Source organism: Sarcophilus harrisii, chromosome 3 (assembly GCF_902635505.1).
Source record: "Sarcophilus harrisii chromosome 3, mSarHar1.11, whole genome shotgun sequence".
Taxonomy (NCBI): domain Eukaryota; kingdom Metazoa; phylum Chordata; class Mammalia; order Dasyuromorphia; family Dasyuridae; genus Sarcophilus; species Sarcophilus harrisii.
Window position 1 is genome coordinate 189,321,966 of NC_045428.1, and position 23,905 is coordinate 189,345,870.

The following is a 23,905-nucleotide window of genomic DNA, read 5'->3' on the forward strand; positions in this document are numbered from 1 at the left end:
ATGGGTGGCAAGGTGGCAAAGTAAGTAAGAGTGAAAGATCTAGAGTCAGGAAGAGCTGAGTTTAAGTTCAGCCTCAAACACCTTCCAGCGAGGTGACCTTGGGTAAATCACTTAACTCCATGGATTTCAGTTTCCTCATTTGTAAACTGAGGTGGAGAAAGAAATGGCAAATGACTCCAACATCTTTGCCAATAAAACCCCAAATAGGGTCACAAAAGTCAGACATGACTAAAATGACTAAACAACTAAGTAGGTATGTGTTTTTGAACATCATCCTCATGTATAGATAATAAAACTGAGGCTCTAGTTTTAGGAACCAGACCTAAAACTATATTATAAAACAGTGGTCATCAAAACCATTTGATACCGGTTAAGAAATAAAGTAGCCCATCAATGGAATAGATTAGGTTCACAAGACACAATAATCAATGACTATAGTAATCTAGTGTTTGATAAACCCGAGGACCCCAGCTTCTCAAATAAGAACTCACTTTTTGACAAAAATTGCTGAGAGGATTGGAAATTATAGAAACTAAGTATTGACCTACACTTAACATCCTACACCAAGATAAGGTCTACATTGGTTCATGATTTAGACATAAAGAGTGATACTATGAGTAAATTAGAAGAACAAAAAATAGTCTACCTTTTAGATTTGTGGAAAAGGAAGGAATTTTTGGTCAATGAAGAAGTACAATAACATGTTTTATTAAAGGAAGGAAAGGGTCCCATATGTGCAAAAATGTTTGTGGCTGCCCTTTTTGTCATTGTAAGAAGCTGAAAACTGAGTGGATGCCTATCAGTTGGAGAATAATAATAATTTATGGTATATGACTGTTATGGAATATTATTTTCCTATAAAAATGATCAGCAGGATGACTTCAGAGAGGCGTGGAGAAACTTACATTAACTGATGCTAAGAGAAGTGAGTAGAACAAAGAGAACAACAAGATTATACAACAATTCTGAGAGACATGGCTCTTTTTAACAGTGAGGTGCTTCAGGCCACTTCCAATAGTCTTGTAATAAAGAGAGCCATCTGCACTGAGAGAGAGGACTGTGGGGATTAAGTGTGGATCACAATATAGTATTTTCACTTTTTTGTTGTTTACTTTCATTTTGTTTTCTTTCTCATTTTTTCTTTTTGATCTGATTTTTCTTATGCAGCATGATAATTATGGAAATACATATAGAAGAATTTTTAGTTATGTATATGTTAAGAGGCAGGTCAATTCTCCAAGAGTCTCCACAGCTATGGATCATAGCATCTGAAGGAGTTGCAGGGCAGTCTTTGCTGACCCAGATGTTGCAGACTGGAAATGAGATAAATTGGAGGCAGAGGGAAGAGAAGAGAGGACAGACAACACAACAGCCTCTCAGTAAGAGAGGTCAGAGAGGTCAGAGAACAGCAACTGCCTCTCAGTCTCCTTGTATCATCCTCTCACATGAGGAGATCAATTCTGCAGGTCTGGGTTGGATCTCTAGCAGTCATTGTCAAATGGCTCCCGTGTATTCACAACATGCATAGAAGAATGTTTAACATACATTGGATTGCTTACCGTCTAGGAAAGGGGATGGAGGGAGGGGAAAAATTTGGAACACAAGATTTTGCAAAAGGGAATACTGAAAATTATCCATGCATGTGTTTTGAAAATAAAAAGCTTTATAAAAAAATAAAACTGAGGCTAACAGAAATTATGTGCCTTTGTCACAAAGGTAACAATTATCTGGGACGTGACTTAGATTCAAGTCTTTCTGAAGAGTGTTTATGGACTATACCAGACTACCTTTCTCTGACCCTAAGGAAAAAAATCTCCATGGAGAGAAAAAAGGAGAGCTTTTAGAGAATAGATGGGCTCAAAAATAAAACCAAGAATCAAAATGTAAAAACCAAGATCAGTTCAAGAAAGCTTACATCAGCCTCATCTCTGCCTCCCAGTTTCCATGGCTTCTTTCAAGTCAGAGCTAAAGATTTCTCTATGAGGGGCCTTTCCTAATCCTTGTAAATGATTTTTGCCTTCCCTCTGCTGACTGTTTCCAACTAATCCTGAATATATCTTGCTTGTACATAATTATTTTTATGTTTTTCAGCTCATAAAACGAGAGAGAAAAGGGACTGTCTTTTGTCCTTCTTTGTATCTTTTTTCACTTAGAATAATATCTGGCCCATCATAGTAAGCAGTTAATAAATATTTACTGATTGACTCACTGAAGGGAAACTTCTGGGGGATACTACTTTTATTTTGTTTTGCTTTGTTTTTTTAAGGAATAACCATGCTGAACAATTTTACTGAAAGTGCCTGAATTTTTCTATCTCCTTCTGATACAGACATTTTAACAAATATGTAATTTATTTCATATTAATAAGGCTAGCCTTTTAAAAATAGTTACTTCTGATAGGCTTAAAATTTTTTCAGTTTAATTTTATATATTACTTCAAAGTTTACAAAGTATTTTCCTTATAACAAACACCATTTTATAGGTGAGAAAACTGAAGGTGAGAGGTAAATAAATTGCAGGTTACATAAGTAGTAGTTTAAATCTAGATTAAAAGTGAGCCTTCAAACCAAATATATATTTACTACAAATTCTACTTCAACATTACATACAAATTCATTCAATTAGATTGCTTACTCTCCAATTCTTAACTACATAAAAGAATGGAAATGTGATTACTAAATGTAGTGACCTAGAGGTGGGATGCCTTGGGTAGCAGAAGAACCTTAATTACCCAAGAAAACTATACAAAGGAATTGGACAAACATTAAAATAAAAAGTTGCCTGGGATCAGAAAAGGGGAGGTATTTGTGTTTTTTTGTTTTTTTTGTTTGTTTTTTTTTTTTTTACAAAATCACACATTTTTAAAGCTAGAAGAGTTCTTAGAGATCACTTGGTCCAATCCCCTCATTTTACAAATTAGAATGAAGGTCCAGTATAAGGAAAGTGATTTATCCAAAGCTATATGAGTTAGTGGTAAAACTATGACTAAAGATCTGATTTTTCAGTTCCAAATTCAGTGCTGTTTTCTTTATGCCAGTGTTTTTCCAAACAAACACTGTAGACAAGTATAATATTTAAAGGCTTTACTATGGCACTTCAGTAAATGGTGTTAAGCACCTCTGTGAAAGATACCATGCTAGACTAGATCACTAGAGATCACTCTCTTCTACAATCTTATCAAAAAGATCCATCTGTTGGAGGAAGGACATAACTTTGGATAAGAACATCCCACAAGAAAAGGGAAGAGGAAGGAGTCAGCTTGCCCCCCCCCCAAAAAAATGCTAAGGCTCAGGATATGTTAATGGTTACTTAAGAAACGTATAGAGGTTCCTATACCTTCTCTTCCCACTTCTTCTTGGACTGCATGGCCCTTATGTTCTGGGAATAAAAGAAGCAGTTCTAAGTATTCATACTCTAATTCAGCCATATTATGGGTTAAATAGGTTCTCAATATTAACCTGTGATTCTAGCCACCATTCACTATATTATTTCCATATGAACAACAAAATAATTGTTGCAAGTTCCATACAACTAACTTTTAAACACAATGATTCTGAAAGAGTCACTTCAACACCATTCAAGAAAATTTAATTAAGGGTATATAACTTGTGCAATATAATATTCTAGTGCAAAGAATATTGAAATGAAAAATGACACCATTCTTAAAAGAACTTAAAAATTTAATCAGACATATATAAATAATCAAAATGCAAGATATGTAATGATCAGTAATGTCAAATTTTATGGGAATAAGATTAGCTATGGAGCAGTGACTGAGATCAGAAAAGTCTTCATAAAATAGAAAGAATTTTGTTAGGTGTAGGGGAAATGGAATATCTGTGAATATCCACAGAGATAAAAAAGGGCAAAACATGTTAAAAGATAATAACCATTTGGTAGCCTAAACTGTATGGGGGAAAAACTGTAAGAAATAGCTAATCAGAATTAAGGATTATAAAACTAACAATTATAAAAATATCCACAGCTTACCTCCCTTGAGAACTCTAGCTGTGTCTGTTTTTCCTGCATTTTCAAGCCCCAACATAAGAAGAGTAACTTTCCTTTGAAAAAATCACATAAAAATCACTTTAGGTTACAATGAATTTACATTTTTAAATATTCTAATTTAATCTAATATTTTTAATTTAAATCATTTTTAAGGTCTTCATTTTCAGATAATCTAGATGAATTACAGGGAAATAATGTAATAAATAATTCAAAATGGCAAATAAAAAGTAGCAACAAAACCAAATGATAATCACATATAATTTTTTGAAACATAATTGTGAATCTAAGTGATTGAAAGAGTGCTGGTGCCCTAAACAGAAATAAATTGAAAAGAAGGCTAAGTGAGAAGACATTTGTGTTTATTTTGTACCTTTTAAGTCTGGGATATCTATGGACTTCCAGTTTGAAAATTATAACATTATAACATTGATGCCATGGAATTAGAGTTCAAGAGACTCTTGGTTTTTATATCTTAAAGCAATCTGTGTAAAAATAATTGAATTCATGGAGGCTTATAAGGTTCCTAAGAGATAGTACAAAAAGGAAAGAGGGGGTCCAGGACAAAGCTATTCCATTTTGAAGGCAGGATCCAAACTTAACTCTCGAGGTTCCAATTTTAGTGTTCTTTCTGTAACAGTATACTGTCCCAAAATGTTTAATATTTACAATAAATGTACTTGGCATTCCTGAATCACCTACCAGAACACTAACTTGTAAGGGGAACATTCCAACATGGTCTATTTAAAGAAGCTACTAATACTCTGAAAATAGGGCATGGTTAAAAGGAAAAGCTACTCCCCAGTGATCTTCTTGTCATGTTTGTGAAATCTAGGTTTCTCATGATTAGCATTCACTATAACTCAACCAGACTCATTACCACCGTTGTGACGACTCCCATTAACTGTCATATTTTGCTTAAGGTAAAACTCCCCTCTCCTCATTCTCTTCACTATTCTTCTAATTCCTCTTATCCTCCTTATAATTCCTGTTCTGGAAACAGTAGTCAAAGAAACACAACCACTCCTGGAAAGAAAATGGTCTAGGACTACTGCTACCTTTTTGGAGTCTTCCCTTACCAAAACACCACTCCTCAAAATGTTCTTTTCTTATTTAAATGTAAGCTTTTTGAGGGTAGAATTTGTTTGCTTCTTATATTTGTATCCCCAGGACTTTGAAAAGTGGCAGTCAGGAAGAAGAGATTAATAAATGTTTTTTTTAATCATTAATTCAAAATAAATTATAACAATTTCTTACAGAAATTTAACCAATGTAAATCAACTAACACAAAAAGTAAACTAAAAGGGGCTGGAAATTAGTAATAAATTAGTATTTATTATTTAGTGTTAGTATTAGTAATTAGATTTTGCTTATAGCAGTCAGGGGCAAAACCAGTTTAGAATATAAAGTCAGGTAATAAGAACTTCACAAAAAAAAAAGATGATAAAAGATTATAAGTAATATTTGCCTCATACAAAAGTGAAAAGCAGTGAAGGAAAAAAAAAAGTTTAGAGAATCAAGTCCAATAAAGTAAAATCATCCTCATGGTATTAAAGGGAGTGGACAATGTATATGTATATGTTTATATACACACACAAGTGTGTGCACTGTGTATACACACATGTAGGAGGAAGGGCATATTAATAAGTGCATATTGTAGAGAATATTGGGTAAGAATGGTAATCTCTCCCTAATGAATACTGATGCAAAAATGTTAAATAAAATATTAGCAAATAAATTACAGAAAGTCAGCCTCAGGATAATACACCATGACCTAGTAAGATTTATACCTAGAATGCAAGGCTGGACAACTAACCCAAATCATATGATTATCTCAATAGATGCAGAAAAAGCATTTGACAAAATCCAACACCCATTCCTATTAAAAAACACTAGAGTATGGGAATAAATTGAGTTTACCTTAAAATTCTTAGTAGCATCTATTTAAAACCATCAGCAAGCATCATATGTAATGGGGACAAACTAGAACCATTCCCAATAAGATCAGAGGAGAAACAAGGTTATCCATTAATATCCATATTCAATATTTTATTAGATATAAGAGAAGAAAAAGAGATTAAAAGAATCAGAGTAGATAATAAGGAAACAAAATTATCACTCTTTGTAGATGATATGACGGTATACTTAGAGAATCAAATAAAAAACTACTAGAAATTATTCACAACTTTTGCAAAGTTTCAGGATACAAAATAAATTACCAACAAAGTTCAGCAGCAAGAGATGCAAAGAGAAATTCTTTTTAAAATAATTGTAGATAATATAAAATAATTATGAGTCTACCTCCCAAGGCAGTCAGAAACTATATGAACAAAACTACAAAAACACATTCCACATAAAGTCAGATCTAATCAATTGGAAAAATAGCAAAAACTCATGAGTAGGCCAAGCAAATATTACAAAAATGACAATGCTACCTAAATTAATCTACATATACAGTGCTATACCAACCAAATTTCCAAGAAATTATTTTACAGATCTAGAAAAAATAACAAATTTCTTTTATATAAGAAATTTTACACATTATAAAATTATATAAAATTATAAATTATAAAATTTCTTTTATACAAGAAATTATAAGAATTTGTTCTTTCATTTGAAAGAACGAAAGTTCAAAAATTTTAAGGGAATTATTGAAAAAAATGCAAATAAAGGTGGCCTAGCTGTATTAGACCTAAAACAATATTGTAAAGCAGCAACCATCAAAACCATTTGTTTCTGGTTTTCTAAGAAATAGAATAGTCAATCAGTGAAATAGATTAGATTCACAGGACAAAACAGTCAATGACTATAGTAACCTAATGTTTGATAAACCCAAAGGCTTTTGGAATAAGAACTCACTATTTGACAAAAACTTGTAGAAAAATGAGACATTAGTATGGCAGAAACTGGGCATTGACCCACATCTAATACTGTATACCAAGGTTGAAATGGGTTCATGATTTAGACATAAAGAGTGATATTATAAATAAATTAGAAGAACAAAATATAATTTACCTCTCAGATCCATGGAGAAGGAAGGAATTTGTGGCCAAAGAAGAAATAGAGATCATTATTGGACACCAAATTATATTATATTTGATTATATTAAGTTTAGAATGTTTTTGTACAAACAAACAAAACAAAACCAATACAGCGACAAGATTAGAAAGTTAGCAATAAAGTGAAATGAGCAGGACCAGGAGATCATTATATACTTCAACAACAATACTAGATGATGACCAGTCCTGATGGATCAGGCCATCCTCAGCAACGAGATCAACCAAATCATTTCTAATGGAGCAGTAATGAACTGAACTAGCTATGCCCAGAAAAAGAACTCTGGGAGATGACTAAAAACCATTACATTGAATTCCCAGTCCCTATATTTATGCACACCTGCATCTTTGATTTCCTTCACAAGCTAATTGTACAATAATTCAGAGTCTGATTCTTTTTGTACAGCAAAATAATGTTTTGGTCATGTATACTTATTGTGTATCTAAGTTATATTTTAATATATTTAACATCTACTGGTCATCCTGCCATTTAGGGGAGGGGGTGGGGGGGGGTAAGAGGTGAAAAATTGGAACAAGAGGTTTGGCAATTGTTAATGCTGTAAAGTTACCCATGTATATATCCTGTAAATTAAAGGCTATTAAATAAAAAAAAAAAAAAAAAAGAAAAGAAAAGAAAAGCGAGACACTAAACAATACCTAAAAAAAAAAAAAAAAAAAAAAGTTAGCAATAAATAGGGAAAAAAATTTTGAGTCAGTATTTCAGATAAAAGCCTCATCTCTAAAACATATAGAGAATTGACTCAAATACATAAGAATTCAAGCCATTCTCCAATGGATAAATGGTCAAAAGATATGAACAGATAATTTTTAGATGAAGAAATCTTGTCACCAGAGAAATGCAAATTAAGACAACTCTGAGATACCATTACACACCACTCGGAGTAGCTAAAATGACAGGAAAAGATAATGAATAATGTCAGAGTGGATGTGAGAAAATTGGGACACTAATTCATTGTTGGTGGACTTGTGAACTTATCCAACTATTCTGGAGAGCAATTTGGAATTATGCTCAAAGTGCTGTCAAACTGTGCATACCTCTTGGTTCAGCAGTGTTTCTACTGGGTTTATATCCCAAGACATCATAAAGAAGGAAAAGGGACCCATGTATAAAAATTTCTGTGGCAGCCCTTTTTGTTGTAAACAAAAGGAATTATGGAATTATGAGTTTCCAGTTTCCAACTGATGAATGGCTGAATAAGTTATGGTATATGAATGTTAATGAATATTATTATTCTATAAGAAATAATCAGCTGGGCAATTTCAGGGAGCCCTGAGGACTCACATGAACTCATGCTAAGTGAAATGAGCAGAACCAGGAGATTTTTGTTCTCAGCAACAAGAAGATTATACAAAGATCAATTCTGATGGACGTGGCTCTTCTCAACAATGAGATAACTCAGGCCAATTCCAATGATCTTGTCAACACCCAGAGAGAGGACTGTGGGAACTGAGTGTTGATCATAACATGGCATTTTCACTTTTTCTTGTAATTTGCTTGCATTTGGGTTTTTTTTCTTATTTTTCCCCTTTTTGATCTGATTTTTCTCGTGCAAAATGATAACTGTATAAATATATATACATATATTGGATTTAACATATATTTTAACATGTTTAACATATATTGGATTACTTGCCATCTAGGGGAGGTGGGATGAAAAGGGAGAAAATTTGAAATGCCAGGTTTTACAAGGTTCAATGTTTAAAAATTATCCATACATATGTTTTAAAAATAAAAAGCTTTAAGAAAAAAAAGAAAAGAAATATTAATCTCATCTCTGTAGCTCTTGGGAAACTGAGGGAGAAACCTATCAGCCCAAATAAGGGATAAAAGGATATCCTCCTATTTTGTGTACAGTGTGTGTAAGCTCATTTTGAGTTTTCACACTTGCCTCCTGCAGGAGTGTATTAAAGTTTAAACTGCTTCACTCTTCCTGAGTTTGTTCATCTACTACGCCCTTATTTGGGGCTTTTTATCCAAAAACAGGATTTTGCTTTCAATACTTGGAAAGTTCACATTCTTTGAGTTTCATTTACCCAAAAGATATTAAACTAACAAGAATAGACAACTTAAGATATGTTGTCTACATAGCTAATATGTGCATATAAATTTTTCATTCAATTAACAAAAACTAAAGTTTTTAAATCAAAGACAACCCTTGTTAATCAAAAAACATGTAAAAATGTAAACTAAATGTAAACTAAAAATGAACTCAAGTACTTATAAATATTTCCAATTAATGTGATAAAGCCTCATAAAGTTTATATTGTACACCTGAACTTTCTTGACATTCATTCTCTAGGTTGTATGATACAAAAGAATATCATTATCAGTACTTAGTAAGCATCTTTTTTCTTTTTCCAGGTGGAGATACAAAAAATTAGACATAAATTCTGTAGTCACTATATTATATAGCAACATCATATGGTATAAAATGAATAAAATAATCATCTAGATAATCAGTATCAGGTACTTAATTGAGAAACCAAAGTCTCCACAGGTTCTACAAATAACCAATCCATTCATATATATTTATCTAAAACTAAGACCAGAAGTTCTTAGAAAGCTAACTATGATGTCACTGAGAAATTAAACTGGATTAGTATAGTTTTCCTCCATTGAAGTTAATGAATACCTTGAAACAGTCATTATTCCCTGGTTGCTAGAGTCCTGGACTCTAAGTTAAGAAACCCTGGTCTAACTATTGACAGAGTTATGAACTGATTTAAACATTCCAGAAAGGAATTTTGGAACTATGGTTAAAGGGCTCTAAAATTGTACATATGGTTTGATACAGCAATACCATTTCTATGTCTCTATCACAAAGAAATTTTTTTTAAAAATAGGAAAAAGAACCCATTTTCTTTAAAAATAGGGAAAAAATACAAAAAATATTTATGGCAGCTCCTCTTATGGTGGCAAAGAAGTAAAAATTGAAAGAATGCCCATCAGCTGGGGAATAGCTGAACAAGTTGTGCTATATGATTGTAATGGAGTATTTTTGTGCTAAAAGAAATAAGCAGGGTGCCTTCAGAAAAACCTGGAAAGACTTCCAGGAACTGATGGAAGGTGAAGAAAGCAGAACCAGAACATTGTACACAAAACATCAATATTATACAATCTTCAACTGTGAATGACTTAGCTTTTCCCAGTAATGCTTCAAACAATCCCCAAGGATTCATGATGTTGGTGAGGAAGGTAGCAATTCCTAGTTAAAAATAAACATGTGGCAAAACTACACAGGTCATTCTTTTTGCTAAAAGATATTTACTTAAGAGGAGTGGTTATAGACAAAATAAGTGGGCCAATATTAAATAGAGTTGGAAGAGCAATAGGATTATCATTATTAAGAAAAGGAGTTTAGATCCACAGAGAATTTTAGCAGACTAACCAGAGTTAGCTATATAGTAAGAGAAAAAGACACCATTAAAGAGTACTGTGATGGGGAAAGAGACAAATAAAGAGGGGGGAGGGGAAACGTCATAGTCCTGAAAAGGCTTAGCAATAATCTTCATCGTGAGCATATTTTTTGTAGGGGAAATATAGCCTTGGTGTTTTTTTTAAGGACTAGGGAAGAATTTGATAGCTCAGAGGGAGGATGAAGGAGCTAGATGAAATACTTGGCATATCAGATCCTAGACCTGTCTAAAATTTATGCTAATCAATATTTTGAAGGTAGTTTAAAAATGCCCAGAAGTTGGGGGATAGACAATGGAGGTTGACAAAAGAGTTCTGACCTTACAAATCACTCTATACAGACAGAGTAGTTCGGCAAGATAAGAGCTAGATAAGAGCCAAATGGGCTTCTTCCTGACAGGGGAAGAGAGTAAGCTCACATTCCCCACTCTTTGATTTACTAAAGGAATCTTTCAAAAAGTGTGGAGGAGTTGTCCCTAACCAGTACGGGGTTCAGGAGACAATACTGATTTTTCTCAGGCTATTTTGGAGGCCAAATCCATAGATACCAGCTATACTTAACAACTATAGAGGCTGGAAATTAAATACAATGACGAAAGTTTAATAATTCCTTATGGGTACAAGTAGCACAAGGTCAGTTTGTTCCTTACTGAGGGCTCATTCAGACACTGAATCTCAACAGCTTTTTGCTGGGGTCCATTCAAACCAATACACAGTCTGTTTCTTCCCAAACATAGGAGTCTCAAAGTCTTTTGAGGAATGTTATGTTGATCTCCTCTTCTGAAACTACTTCCTGCTGAGAGTGGGTGCAAAGCTGAGTCATACTACAGGGTTCCAATTTGGAGGGTGCTGACCTTGAAGGTGGGCAGGAGTCAGATCCCTGAAGCTGGTCAGTAGAGATGTCTAATGCTGACTGATCATATGAACTGACCAAAGCCTAGAACAAAACAAACCTAACAAACAGAATTTAGGAAGAGAATCATTACCAACAGGGAAGGAATCACTTGGGTGTCCAAGGATATACAGGCCAAAGTATTCAAAAAGACTAGGACTTGGATATAGAGAATGACAGGTTGGGTGGGCAGGTCTCCAATGGGAGGCATTTTTCTCAATAGAGACTTCAGCAATGTTTCCTCACAGGCGTAGATAGTGCCTGAAATAAGGCTTTAAGTAACATAACAATTAAAAGCATGAGGGAAAAGGGAAGTTTCCAAAGACCTCCACCAAAGTCCACTTAAGAGCAAAAAGACCCATTTAAAGCTGGGATGTTGATTAGAAGTGAAGTGCAAAGCAAAGAGTGTATCCATAATCCTGATGAAGGCTGCTTGGGGAGATGAGGTTGTATTTAACTCAAAAACAATTTTCAGAAAGGGAAATCCAACAGACTAACAGAGGTGTTCCTTAACAGGCATTAGAATTTCCTGTCAAAAGCAGGGCACTGAGATAGAGAGATGATTCAAAACTTCTATATGCTGTACAAAAAGAATCAGACTCTGAAATATTGTACAATTAGCTTGTGAAGGAAATCAAAAATGCAGGTGTGCATAAATATAGGGATTGGGAATTCAATGTAATGGTTTTTAGTCATCTCCCAGAGTTATTTTTCTGGGCATAGCTGGTTCAGTTCATTACTGCTCCACTGGAAATGATTTGGTTGATCTAGTTGCTGAGGATATAACGTTTTGGTCAGGTATACTTATTGTGTATCTAATTTATATTTTAATATATTTAACATCTACTGGTCATTCTGCCATCTAGGGGAGGGGGTGGGGGGGTAAGAGGTGAAAAATTGGAACAAGAGGTTTGGCAATTGTTAATGCTGTAAAGTTACCCATGTATATATCCTGTAAATAAAAGGCTATTAAATAAAAAAAATTTAAAAAAACCTTCTATATGAAGTATATGAATAAAACCTCCCTGCCAAATATCCCTCCTCTGAACAGGTTTTAGAAGATACTTTTTTTTTGATACTTTCAGCAGTCATTTGGGCACAAAATATCAGTCTTTGAGCATGTCTGATAATCCTATCTAAAAGTTTCTCCTAGCTTGGGATTGATGAAAATATAAATCACAAAAGACTGCAGGGCATTCTTTGTAGCTTGATGTAGGCATAAGGGGTTTCTCCTGGCTTGTCTTAGGGATTATTAGCTGACCTGAACATGTTTAAAACTACCTAGGACTGGATACAGGGGAGGAAAGAGTATATATCACTATATCACCTCTTTGCCAGGACATTGTAGGATGCAATATAAGAGAATTGAAGGAGTAAGAAGTTGCATCAGCAAGCTGATTTCCTATGACTTGGTCTATGTGTGTCAAATAAATTATTTATGTTTGCGCCACAGAACACACAGGACAAAAATGTCATTCCCACATTAGCTTAAAATTGACTTCTACACTGATGTAACAAAAAAAAAAAACCTCTAAATTACATTTTCTTTAAACACTGTTTGCACAAAACTCTTTACTCTAAATCACACTGCATGAGAATAGCAGATTACAAACAGTTGCATCAGTAGTTAAATGTCCTTACATTTTGCAAGAATCAAAGGTCTTATACAATTATATTTCTAATAATATATATCTCTAACAACAGGCAAATGACTAAGACCAAATATTCAAATATCCAATGATGGAAAAGTCATTTATCTAATGACCACACATTTTCAGAAATAAAACAGCAAGATTGCATTTTACTCATGCCTTTAAAGTTGACTACTTGCTCTGAATATAGAGATTTTCACTAAGAGAGAAAAGCAGGGACATGATTACAAGGCAAAGCATCCTTAATTATTTGTCTTCAGTTGTGAATTAAAATAATAAATTCCATCCCATTGCCAGATTCAGGAGTAATTAGGTAAGAAATATTCCTATTCAAAGAAACAAAACTAAGAAACTGAGTCAGAAGGATCCAGTCTTAAGCAGAGATCAACATTGTTCTCCCTGCTCTTGCCCAGATATAAAACTTCAACTGTAATAGTTCAGGATGGCAACTCTCTTGAGATACCATTGCATTTCTCTTAATGCTGGATTATTGGCTTAATGGACAATAAAACAATCATACCCAAATTCAAAATGCAGAAGAATAGAGATTTTCTTTCAAACAACCAAATCCCCATATCAGATGCAAAAAATAAAGCTTACAAATCATTGTGCATAACTTAATGAGTATCAGGACTGATATGGAAGCAGACATTCTCATGCCATATTTTCTTTTCACATGAAGATGAACTTAAAGAGAAGGGATTTCTTTTTCCTGGCTCTGTGCAGGGGGCACAGGAGAAAAAAAACAGAAAAATATAGGTTCTGTCAACACTATACACTAAATAAATGTTAAACAGTTTGCTGAATACAAATGTTAACTATGTCAAAAGTAATCATTTTCAAAGAACTTGAAGTTAATCAAAACTAAAAAAAAAAAATCTAACAAGCTTCTCTTAGAAGCTCCTTGCATTGCTAAACAGTAAAACCTTTTAATACAACATTTTATCTAAGTAGATGTTCATCAGAAATGATTTTGCTCTTGAAAAAAACCACAGACTTGAAAAATAAAAACAAATTCAGATATTAGCATCGTGTAAACATAGGCTATTCCTTAAAAAAAAAAAAAAATAGAGAAGAAAAGGGCTGAGCTTGTTGTTTCTATCTGCCTACCCCAAGTATTCTTACAGCTTTTATTAGCTGTATTTTTGATACCTCCCCCACTCTGTGAAAGGATAAGGTTAAGGGCTCAGGTCAGGGCTCTCCACAGCCATAGGAGGATGGATTATGCTCGCATCTTCCTAGGTCAACTGATCTAAAATAAAACCATGAAATTATGCAATAACCAATTTCAGATAACTATCAAAATTTCTAATAAAGAATTTTTGTAAATGATAACCAAATTGTTACCTGTTTTTTATTTCTTGTTTGGAAATTTCATCTTCCATTCCAAGCTTATTTCCTAAGGCTAGCACCTTTCTTATAGTAAGAATGGTTCAATTTGAGTTTTTTCTTTTACTTCTCCCAACCAGAGAAGGAGAAGGGACAAGGGCTAACTAATCTGAAAATAAAACTGTCTAAATAAAGTTTCACGTATCTTTCCTTCCTACATATAGTAGGAAATTTTAAGTTTTTAAATCATCAATTTCAGATAACTAAAGAAAATAATTTATCCCAGTACTAAAATATTACAGTTAATATTTACTGAGATGAAATTCAGCCAACATTCAGCTTTTCATTAAAAGGAAAAACCAGATGATTCTAAAATTCAGAACATAGGTGATAACTAAATAATTTGGGGCTGGCAGAATTTTAAAACATAGTTTTACAAATTGCACAGTATACAATTTAGGAAGCAACATAACACCTTATAGAAACGTAACTTGGTTTGAGTATTAACCAGAAAGAACTTTAAATATTAATTTAAATTTCCAACACTAATATTACAATATTACAGAGTAATGCACACATAAGTCTAAAATCTTATGCCCAGAATAAACAAGTTCACAATTTTAGGACTCACCAGTTAACAGTGATTACTTCATACAATTCTTTCATATAACTTTAGAATCAGAATTCCAATTTAAACATATACAGTCCCAAAATTTTAAGGTGACAGAGAACTACCCTCCAAGTTACAAAACCTTATAGCAGGCTTAGTCCTAAAAAGGACTTAGCAAAGATCTTCGTGAGCAGATTTTTTTACAGGAGAAATACAGCCTTGAAAGTTTCTCAGGACAAGAGAGGATTGTGGTAGCTCAAAGGGAGGGACTGAGATGGAGCCAAATCAGGTCCCAGACCTCTCTGAAAGACATGCTAATTAATATCTCAAAGGCTGTTTAAAGATACCTATAAGTTGGGGGATAGACAATGGAAGTTAATAAAGAATTCCACTCTTATAAGTCATTCTATACAAACAGGATAGCCTAATAATTGGTTACATCTTATAAGAGACAGATCAGCTTCTTCCTGACAGGGGAAGAGTAAGTTCACATATTAATGTGAGTATGATGAGTATGTGAGTAACATATTAATGTTAAGTATGATGGCCTTTCAGGAAAATTGTGGGGAAAATACTAATAGTATTCTACATACAGCTAGGAAAACAAAAAAACAAAAACCTCTACCTGATGTTTTTTCCCTTTTTAAAAACAAAGGAAAATCACTGTGGGTTATTAATTGTGAAAATAAGGGTTCAGGAAAGAATGAAATCAAATCAGAAGCTATAAAAATCAGAATCTAAAGCACACCAAAACATCAAAAGGCAGAAATTAATCTCATTAAAACTATTAAATTAAAAAATACTACTTAAAAGTAATTATAACCAAGCGTGAACCCCAGGAAAGAGAGAAAAATAATTCCCTTGTACCCCTCTCCTTTGAAGGGGTAGAGAGCAATAGTGTGGAAGGGGTATAGCATATACAAGCAGATGGTTTAGATATGTTAGTTCGTTTTTTTTATATTTCTTTTAAAATTTTTTTTTGCTTCATTTTTAAAATAGTATTTTTTCCCAAATACCTGTACAGAGTTTTCCACAGCCCAAATTTTTCTGCCTCCTTCCCTTACTCCCCCTCCAACCTAAGACAGTAAGCAATATTATATAGGTTAAATATGTGTAATTTTTTAAAACACCTTTCCATATTTGTCATGTGCATTCTTTTTTGTTTTAGACTGTTCAAGGGGTAGGGAAATGGGGGAGGATATATTAGAAAACTAAAGTAATATAAATAGCACAAACTAATGTAAATGTCAACCTAAAATATATTTTTCTTAATATTTTTACAATTCTTTTGAAAATTCACTTCCATAAATACAGTTCAATTTAGTTCCAAAATTTCTGTGTAAAGAAAATAAACATTAATTATAGGTAGTTGCAGACTATATTACAATTTTCTATTTAGGCAACATTTTCTCTAGGTAACTAATGAGTTAATTCACATGATCTTTTACACTGTATGGGCTCATTGTAATTATAAGAAATTTTAGTTTGGTATGAGATCTAAAATACAGAAAACTGAAGTCTTAGTCGAGATATAACACAGTGTCTATTCAGATATGTATAATGGGGGTTATTCAAAAATTTGAAAACAAAGCAACAGAGGTAGAAATATTTAATTAAAAAATTATTCCATTTCTTTGACTCTCATTTCTAATTTTCCCCCAGTACAGAATGAACCTCCAAATTCAAAATGGATTACAATTTCGAGGAATTAAAAAAACATTTCTTTTCTCTACAATACTGCGATCAGCAAAAATCTGAGTTGTCATTTCTTTAAGAAACTAAACATTCCCCCTTCATAGTTCCCGGTTTTCCTCAAAGAGAGAAAAGTGGGAAAACAAAACAAGAATTTAAGAAAACCCATGTCAGGAGCCCCACCCACACCCACCCCAAGGAACAGGTAACAGCAGACCCCGCGGGTACGGGGCTAGACTCCTCGCCTTCCCTCTTTCCTACCTTAGTGGGACTTGATAATTTTTCTTGCATGGGAAACAAGCGGTCAAGAAACTGAATAATTTACAGCGACTGATTCCAGCCATCTCCTCTGGGACAGGGAGGAGGTGCTAGCGGCCTCCGGATTTAGGATTTAAAGGATCACGGCCAGCCGAGATGGGAAAAAAAGGGCAAGGCCAGTGAATCAATATCGAAATTGAAAAAGGTATCCCCTGGAATCAATACCGGGCGGATGTGGGAAGGTGGTCTTGGAGAAACAAAACAGTGGGGGGGAGGGGAGGAGGGGACAGGAAGGATGGAGAAGACTGCTCTGGAATCTCCAATCACCAGCGAGAAGAGGGTAATGTACTACCATATAAGGCGAGTATCCCTTTTGATAGGGCTTCTGTTGTGTAAACACACCCTAGCTAGGCAGTCCCTAACAGATTATATTCCTTATTCCTTTCCCGTCTATTAAATTTCTCAATGAATTTCAAGCTTGCATTATTATTTTTTGTCTGTTAGATTATACTAATGACTCACTAAACTTTTAATCCAAAACAACCTCAGGTGTTTTTATATTAACAATTCTCTTAAATTATATTCATGAAAAAGACAATATCTTTATTCTAAAAAATATTTAATTTTCCATGTTGCTGTGGAACATCTCTCTTTTCTTTAGGTAATAGAAGCAGAGTTTACTATCTAGGGGCCTGATTTAAAATCAGAAGTACCATGCTACTCATTCTTCCAAGAGAGATTTATTTGAGCTCTGATTTCAAGTTATTCTGAGAGAGACTGACAGTGAGAGAAAGAGAGACAGACAGAAAGACACAATGACAGAGACAGTTATTAAACTTAATTATACATTAGCAAGAGAGAGAGAGAGACAAAGGCAGACAGAGAAAGAGAGAGACAAACAGACAGTAAAAAGGAAAAGAGAGAGTTCTTCATTAAATTTAATTATTCCCAGAAGGGATTTTTAACCTTTCATCCTAAGATTGCAAAATCCTAGCATAGTCTATGAAATGCAAAATCCTTAAAGGCTATCCCACTATACACTCTGATGTCAAGTAATAATGTGCCTGTAGATAATGCTATTGAACTAATTTAGAAAAAGAAAATCAGTCTTAGAAAGTACCACCAACAGTGGTAAATGGCAAACAAAAGTTGTTTGTTTGTTTTTTCTACTTCCAAGGTGATCAGAGGTAAGAAGACAGACCTTCAGCCATTGTATTACCAGTAATAGTCTATTGCAAATCAGGCTCCTCATCCAGTTAACTGCTATTCTATCAGCTTGTCATGGATAATGATGATGATGAATAACTAAAGAATATTAAGATGAAGCAGAGAGAGATAAACCAAAACCTCTTTGAATTATAATGAAAAAATACAAAAATGTCATATCAATGAAGAGAGCCAGAACTCTGGAGAAGTATACTTGAAACAAGGTGTTAACTCAGAGGAATTGATGAGGCAATGGTTATCTAGTTTACATATACTTAGTACTTAGTATGGTGACATAATATTTCTCTAGTTCACACATTCATTATGCATATGTACATCATAATGATTATGATGTAATTGTATAGGATATATAAGAACTGGGGACAGGAAGTCAGATTGGCAGACTTTTTTTAATAAAAAATAAAATTAAAAGCACTAAAGAGCATAGGAATAAAGGGAGTTTTCCTTAAGATAATGAATAGCATCCATCTAAAACCATCAACAAGCATCATATGATGTAATGAGTTTAAACTAGACACATTTCCAATAAGATCAGGGGTGAAACAAATTTGCCTCCTGCCACCATTACTATTGAGTATTGTATTACAAATGTTAGCTTTAGCAATAAGAGAAGAAAAAGAGATTAAAGGAATTAGAGTAGGTAATAAGGAAACCAAATTATCACCTTTTCCGGATGATATGATGGTTTATTTAGAGAATCCTAGAGGATCAACTAGTACCATGATCCAGAAATAGAGTGAGTACAAAAATAGACAAGCAGGAAACTTTAGTAAGGACTAAACTAGTGTTTCAGCTGAAATGGGGCAAATGCGTAGAAAAGAACATTCATTCCCCACCCCAAGGGAAGTGTATAGAATGCATAATTAAGCTAATAAAAAACCAAAGTTTAATTGTAACTTAGAAGCAGATCATTGAACTCTTAGAAACAGGTTCTCTAAGAAAGAAAAATTAGAACTAGATATGTGGGAACTACTGGGAGAGCAACTAATTGAATATTACAATGATAATGTTCCTAATTCAATTCGTGAAGAAACATTCTACATATACAACATAATATAATTGGCTTTTAATTTTAGAATAAGGAAAAAGGAGAAAAAGCAGGAGGGGGATGGTACTGATAAAGCAGCTGAAAAGCATGAAGAATTAGACAAGAAAGGAATTAAATACAGTGCTGGTGAAATTAAGGAGTGTGAATTCATTATTGCTCTATTGGAACTGATTTGATTCATCTTGTTGTTGAAGAGGGCCACGTCCATTAGAATTGATCATCATATAGTATTGTTGTTGAAGTATATAATGATCTCCTGGTCCTGCTCATTTCACTCAGCATCGGTTCAGGTAAGCCTCTCCAGGCCTTTCTGAAATCATTCTGCTGGTCTTTTCTTAAGGAATATTTCAGAACATTCATATCCCACAATTTATTTAGCCATTTTCCAATTGATGGGCATCCACTCAGTTTCCAGTTTCTGCCCACTACAAACATTCTTGCACATACACGTCCCTTTCCCTTCTTTAAGATCTCTTTGGGATAAAAGCTCAGTAGTAACACTGCTGGATCAAAGGGTGTGTACAGTTTGATAACTTTTTGAGCATAGTTCCAATTTGATCTCAAGAATGGCTGGATATATTCAAGTCAAGCAGCCACCATAATTTCTATGCATCTCTCCCCTCTGAGACATATCCTCATCTCAAGAACCATGCACTCAAAATGGCAACCATCTTTGGCAGCACTTATGTCTGTGAACAGACTTTTTCTAGAATGAAACATTTGAACTCTCCAACCAGATCAAGACTAAAGGATGCACACTTGCATCACTTGTTACGACTAGTAGTGACAAATATGGAACGAGACATTGACTATCTCATTAGCCAAAAGCAGGTCCATAGTTCCCATTGAAATACTGGTAAGTTTCTTGATTTAACTTTACTTCATTTTAAATATTGTATTTGTTCCCATTTTGTTTCTTCACTTCAAAATAAGATACATGCAGCGTGCATAGGCATTTGTTCATAGTTTTTGTTTTTACTATAGTCCGGCCCTCCAACAGTCTGAGGGACAGTGAACTGGCCCCCTATTTAAAAAGTTTGAGGACCCCTGCTCTAAAGAGAAAAGGAATAAATGGAATTTTCCTTAAAATGATCAGGAGCCTCTATTTAAAACCATCAGCAAGCATCATATGTAATAGGAACAAACTGGAACCATTCTCAATATGATCAGAGATGAAAAAAGATTACCCTCTATCACCATTACTATTCAATATTGTATTAGAAATGTTAGTTTGGGCAATAAGAGAAGAAAAGAGATTAAAGGAATTAGAGTGCATAACGAGGAAATTAAATTATCACTCTTTGCAGATGACATGATGATATACTTAGAAAACCCTAGCAAATCAACTAAAAAAATTAGAAACAATTTATAACTTTAGCAAAGTTACAGGATTCAAAATAAATCCACATAAATCATCAGCATTTTTATATATTACCAACAAAGTCCAGAAACAAGAGATACAAAAAGAAATTCCATTCAAAATAATTGTCTATGGTATAAAATATTTGGAAATCTATCTGCCAGAGGAAAGTCAGGAACTATATGAAACCAACAACAAAACACTTTCCACACAAATAAGGTCAGATCTAATTAGTTGGTAAAATATCAAGCATGGGTAGACCAAGCAAATATAATAAAAATGACAATACTACCTAAATTAATCTACTTATTTAGTACCATACCAATGTAACACCCAAGAAATTATTTTACAGACCTAGAAAAAATAATAGCAAAGTTAATTTGGAAGAACAAATGATCAAGAATTTCAAGGGAATTAATTTTTAAAATGCCAATAAAGGTGCCCTAGATATGCCAGATCTAAAAATATATTATAAAGCAGCAGTCAACAAAACTATTTGGTATTGGCTAAGAAATAGAGTAATCAATCAATGGAATAGGTTAGGTTCACTAGTGTTTGACAAACCCAAAGACCCCAACTTTTGGTGTAAGAACTCACTATTTGACAAAAACTGCTGGGAAACTTGGAAACTAGTATGGAAAAAAAACTATGCATTGACCTTCACCTAATACCACCTATCCACCACATAAGGTCAAAATGGGATCATGATTTAGACATAAAAACAAAAAAAAGAACATCAGATAGGCTACCTCTCAGATCTGTGGAGAAGAAAGGATATATATAGATATATATAGAAATGGAACTCAAAATTGAACACCAAATAGATAATTTTGCTTATATTAAGTTAAAAAGTTTTTGTACAAACAAAACTAATGCCAACAAGATTAGAAAGGAAACAATAAATTGAGAAATATTTTTATCTTTAAGGGTTTTAATAAAGGTCTCATTTCTAAAATATGTAGAGAATTGACTCAATTTTATAAGAATTCAAGCTATTCTCCAGTTGATTAATGGTCAGAGATATGAACAGACAATTTTCAGATGAAGAAATTAAAACCATTTCTAATCATATGAAAAGGTGTTCTAAATCACTATTGATCAAAGAAATGCAAATTAAGATGACTCTGAGATACCACTAAACAGCTCTCAGACTGGCTGACAGGAAAAGAGAATGATGAATGTTGCAGGGGATGTGGGAAAAATGGAACACTAATACATTGTTGGGGGAACTTTGATCAGATCCAGCCATTCTGGAGAGCAATTTGGAACTATACTCAAAAAGTTATCAAAATTTGCATACCCTTTGATCCAGCAATGTTTTTATTGGGCCTATATCCTAAAGAGATCTTAAAGGAAAGGGACCCACACGTGCAAATATGTTAGTGGCAGCCCTTTTCATAGTGGCAAGAAACTGGAACCTGAATGGATGTCCATCAGTTGGAGAATGAATAAGTTACGGTATATGAATGTTATGAAATATTATTATTCTATAAGAAACAATCAATCAGCAAGATGATTTTAGAGAAGTCTGGAGAGACTTACATGAACTGATGCTAAGTGAAATAAGTAGAACCAGCAATAGCAATATTATAGGATGATCAATTCTGTTGAATGATATTTGATCTTTCTAACAATTAGATGATTGATGCCAGTTCCAATGGTTTTGTGAGAAGAAAGCATTCTACACCCAGAGAGAGGACTGTGGGAACTGACTGTGGATCACAACATAGCATTCTCACTCTTTTTATTGTTTTTCACTTGCATTTTGTTTTCTTATTCATTTACTTTCCTTTTTGGTCTGATTTTTCTTGTGCAGCAAGAGAATTTTATAAATATATTTACACATATTGGATTTAATATATATTTTAACATGTATAACATATATTAGATTGCTTGCCATCTAGGGGAGAGGGTGGGGGAAAGTTGGGAAAATTTGAAACACAAGGCTATGTAAGAGTCAATGCTGAAAAATTATTCATGTATATGTTTTGTAAATAAAAAGCTTTAAAAAAATAAAACAAAAACCATGTGACTTTTGGGAAGTTATTTAACCACACCTGGATCACCAAAAACAAAAAAAGAAAAGAATTTTACTTTAGTACACAAAGGCCTTCATTTGTGCAAGCTACTCACACAAAATAAACGTCTGGACATAAATTTCAAATAATGTTTAAATTTTTCCTCATGCAATGTTTTCAAATGAAAACAAAAAATGAATATTTTATTAGAAATTAGACATGATAACTAATGTTATTAAAGTGATTTTATTGTATTCATCCTTGCAAATAGAAATACCATTAAAGAAAATGTAAATAGAGCAACAGAAAATATAGTAAGTGCTGAGGTATCAGAAGAACTGAGTATTCAAGATAACTAAGAAAAGTAATATATGCAATATCGTCTTCTATAAGTTGCCTAAATATCAGCGAGACAGGAGCTAATATGAAGAATCAATCATTACATTTGCCCAATAGGAAGATATAATGAAGCAATTAGGAGTTTAGAAGACAATATGCACGAACAGAAATAATAATTTAGCTATATGAGGGAATAAAAAATAAGCTGGAAACTGCCAAAACTAAGGAGTTGTGGAGATGTGTAAAAGATAATGTAAGCTCTCAGTCTTAGGAGATGTTACACACACACACACACACACACACACGTGTGTACACACATGAACACAAACATACACACATGACTAAGGATACAATCCAAAAATTAATTTCAGTAAAAATTTTAAATAACTGAAAATTATATTCAGAAAGGAATATTCAGACACATGAATGTTTATGGTAATTTAGAATCCTTTACAATGTATTCAGAAAATGGTCAGAAAACAATTTATAAATTCCAAAAAACATTTACGTATTACCATGACAAAGGCAACTAGACAGAGAGAAAGATAACTCACAGAATCCTTAAGAATAAATATCACAAAAGGAATAACACAATTCTGAAATGTAGGAAACAATGTCAGTGGTTTGTATTTCATTATATTCATTCCCTCATTTTGCTTCACTTTATTCTCATCTCTTTCTGACAATTATGCTTTTCTCTTAAAGGGAAAGGGAAATGGTGTAAATCTTCTGCCATAAGTGAGGGAAGAGAAAAGCTTTTACAGTAAAGGAGAAGAAGGAGAGGAGAGGGTGAATCAGTGAACCTTACACTCATCAGAATTGGCTCAAAGAGAAAATAACATACTTACTCAATGTAGGAATTGAGATGAATCTTATCCCTCAGGAAAGTAGAAAGGGAAGGAGATGCTGGAAGAGTAGGAATATTGGGGGAGGGAGTGGTCAATAGCAAAACTCTTCTGAGAAGGGACACTTTGAAAGCAAAT

General features: G+C 33.5%; 1 protein-coding gene across 3 annotated transcripts in view; it reads right to left on the minus strand.

Annotated features, from left to right (window-relative positions):
* Nucleotides 1-23,905, minus strand: part of LOC116422301 (ADP-ribosylation factor-like protein 13B) — a 107,094-nt gene that overhangs the window by 46,786 nt on the left and 36,403 nt on the right. The window contains exons 1-3 of one of the 3 annotated variants that reach the window (XM_031958868.1): nucleotides 16,934-17,207; nucleotides 3,991-4,061; nucleotides 3,337-3,378 (exon numbers count right to left, since the gene is read on the minus strand). In XM_031958868.1, coding sequence (XP_031814728.1) covers nucleotides 3,337-3,378; nucleotides 3,991-4,061; nucleotides 16,934-17,016 — 196 coding nt within the window. In that variant the 5' untranslated portion in view covers nucleotides 17,017-17,207. Of the gene's footprint in view, nucleotides 1-3,336; nucleotides 3,379-3,990; nucleotides 4,062-16,933; nucleotides 17,208-23,905 lie in introns of those variants that run through there. The other 2 variants (XM_031958870.1, XM_031958869.1) reach the window with 2 other exon arrangements.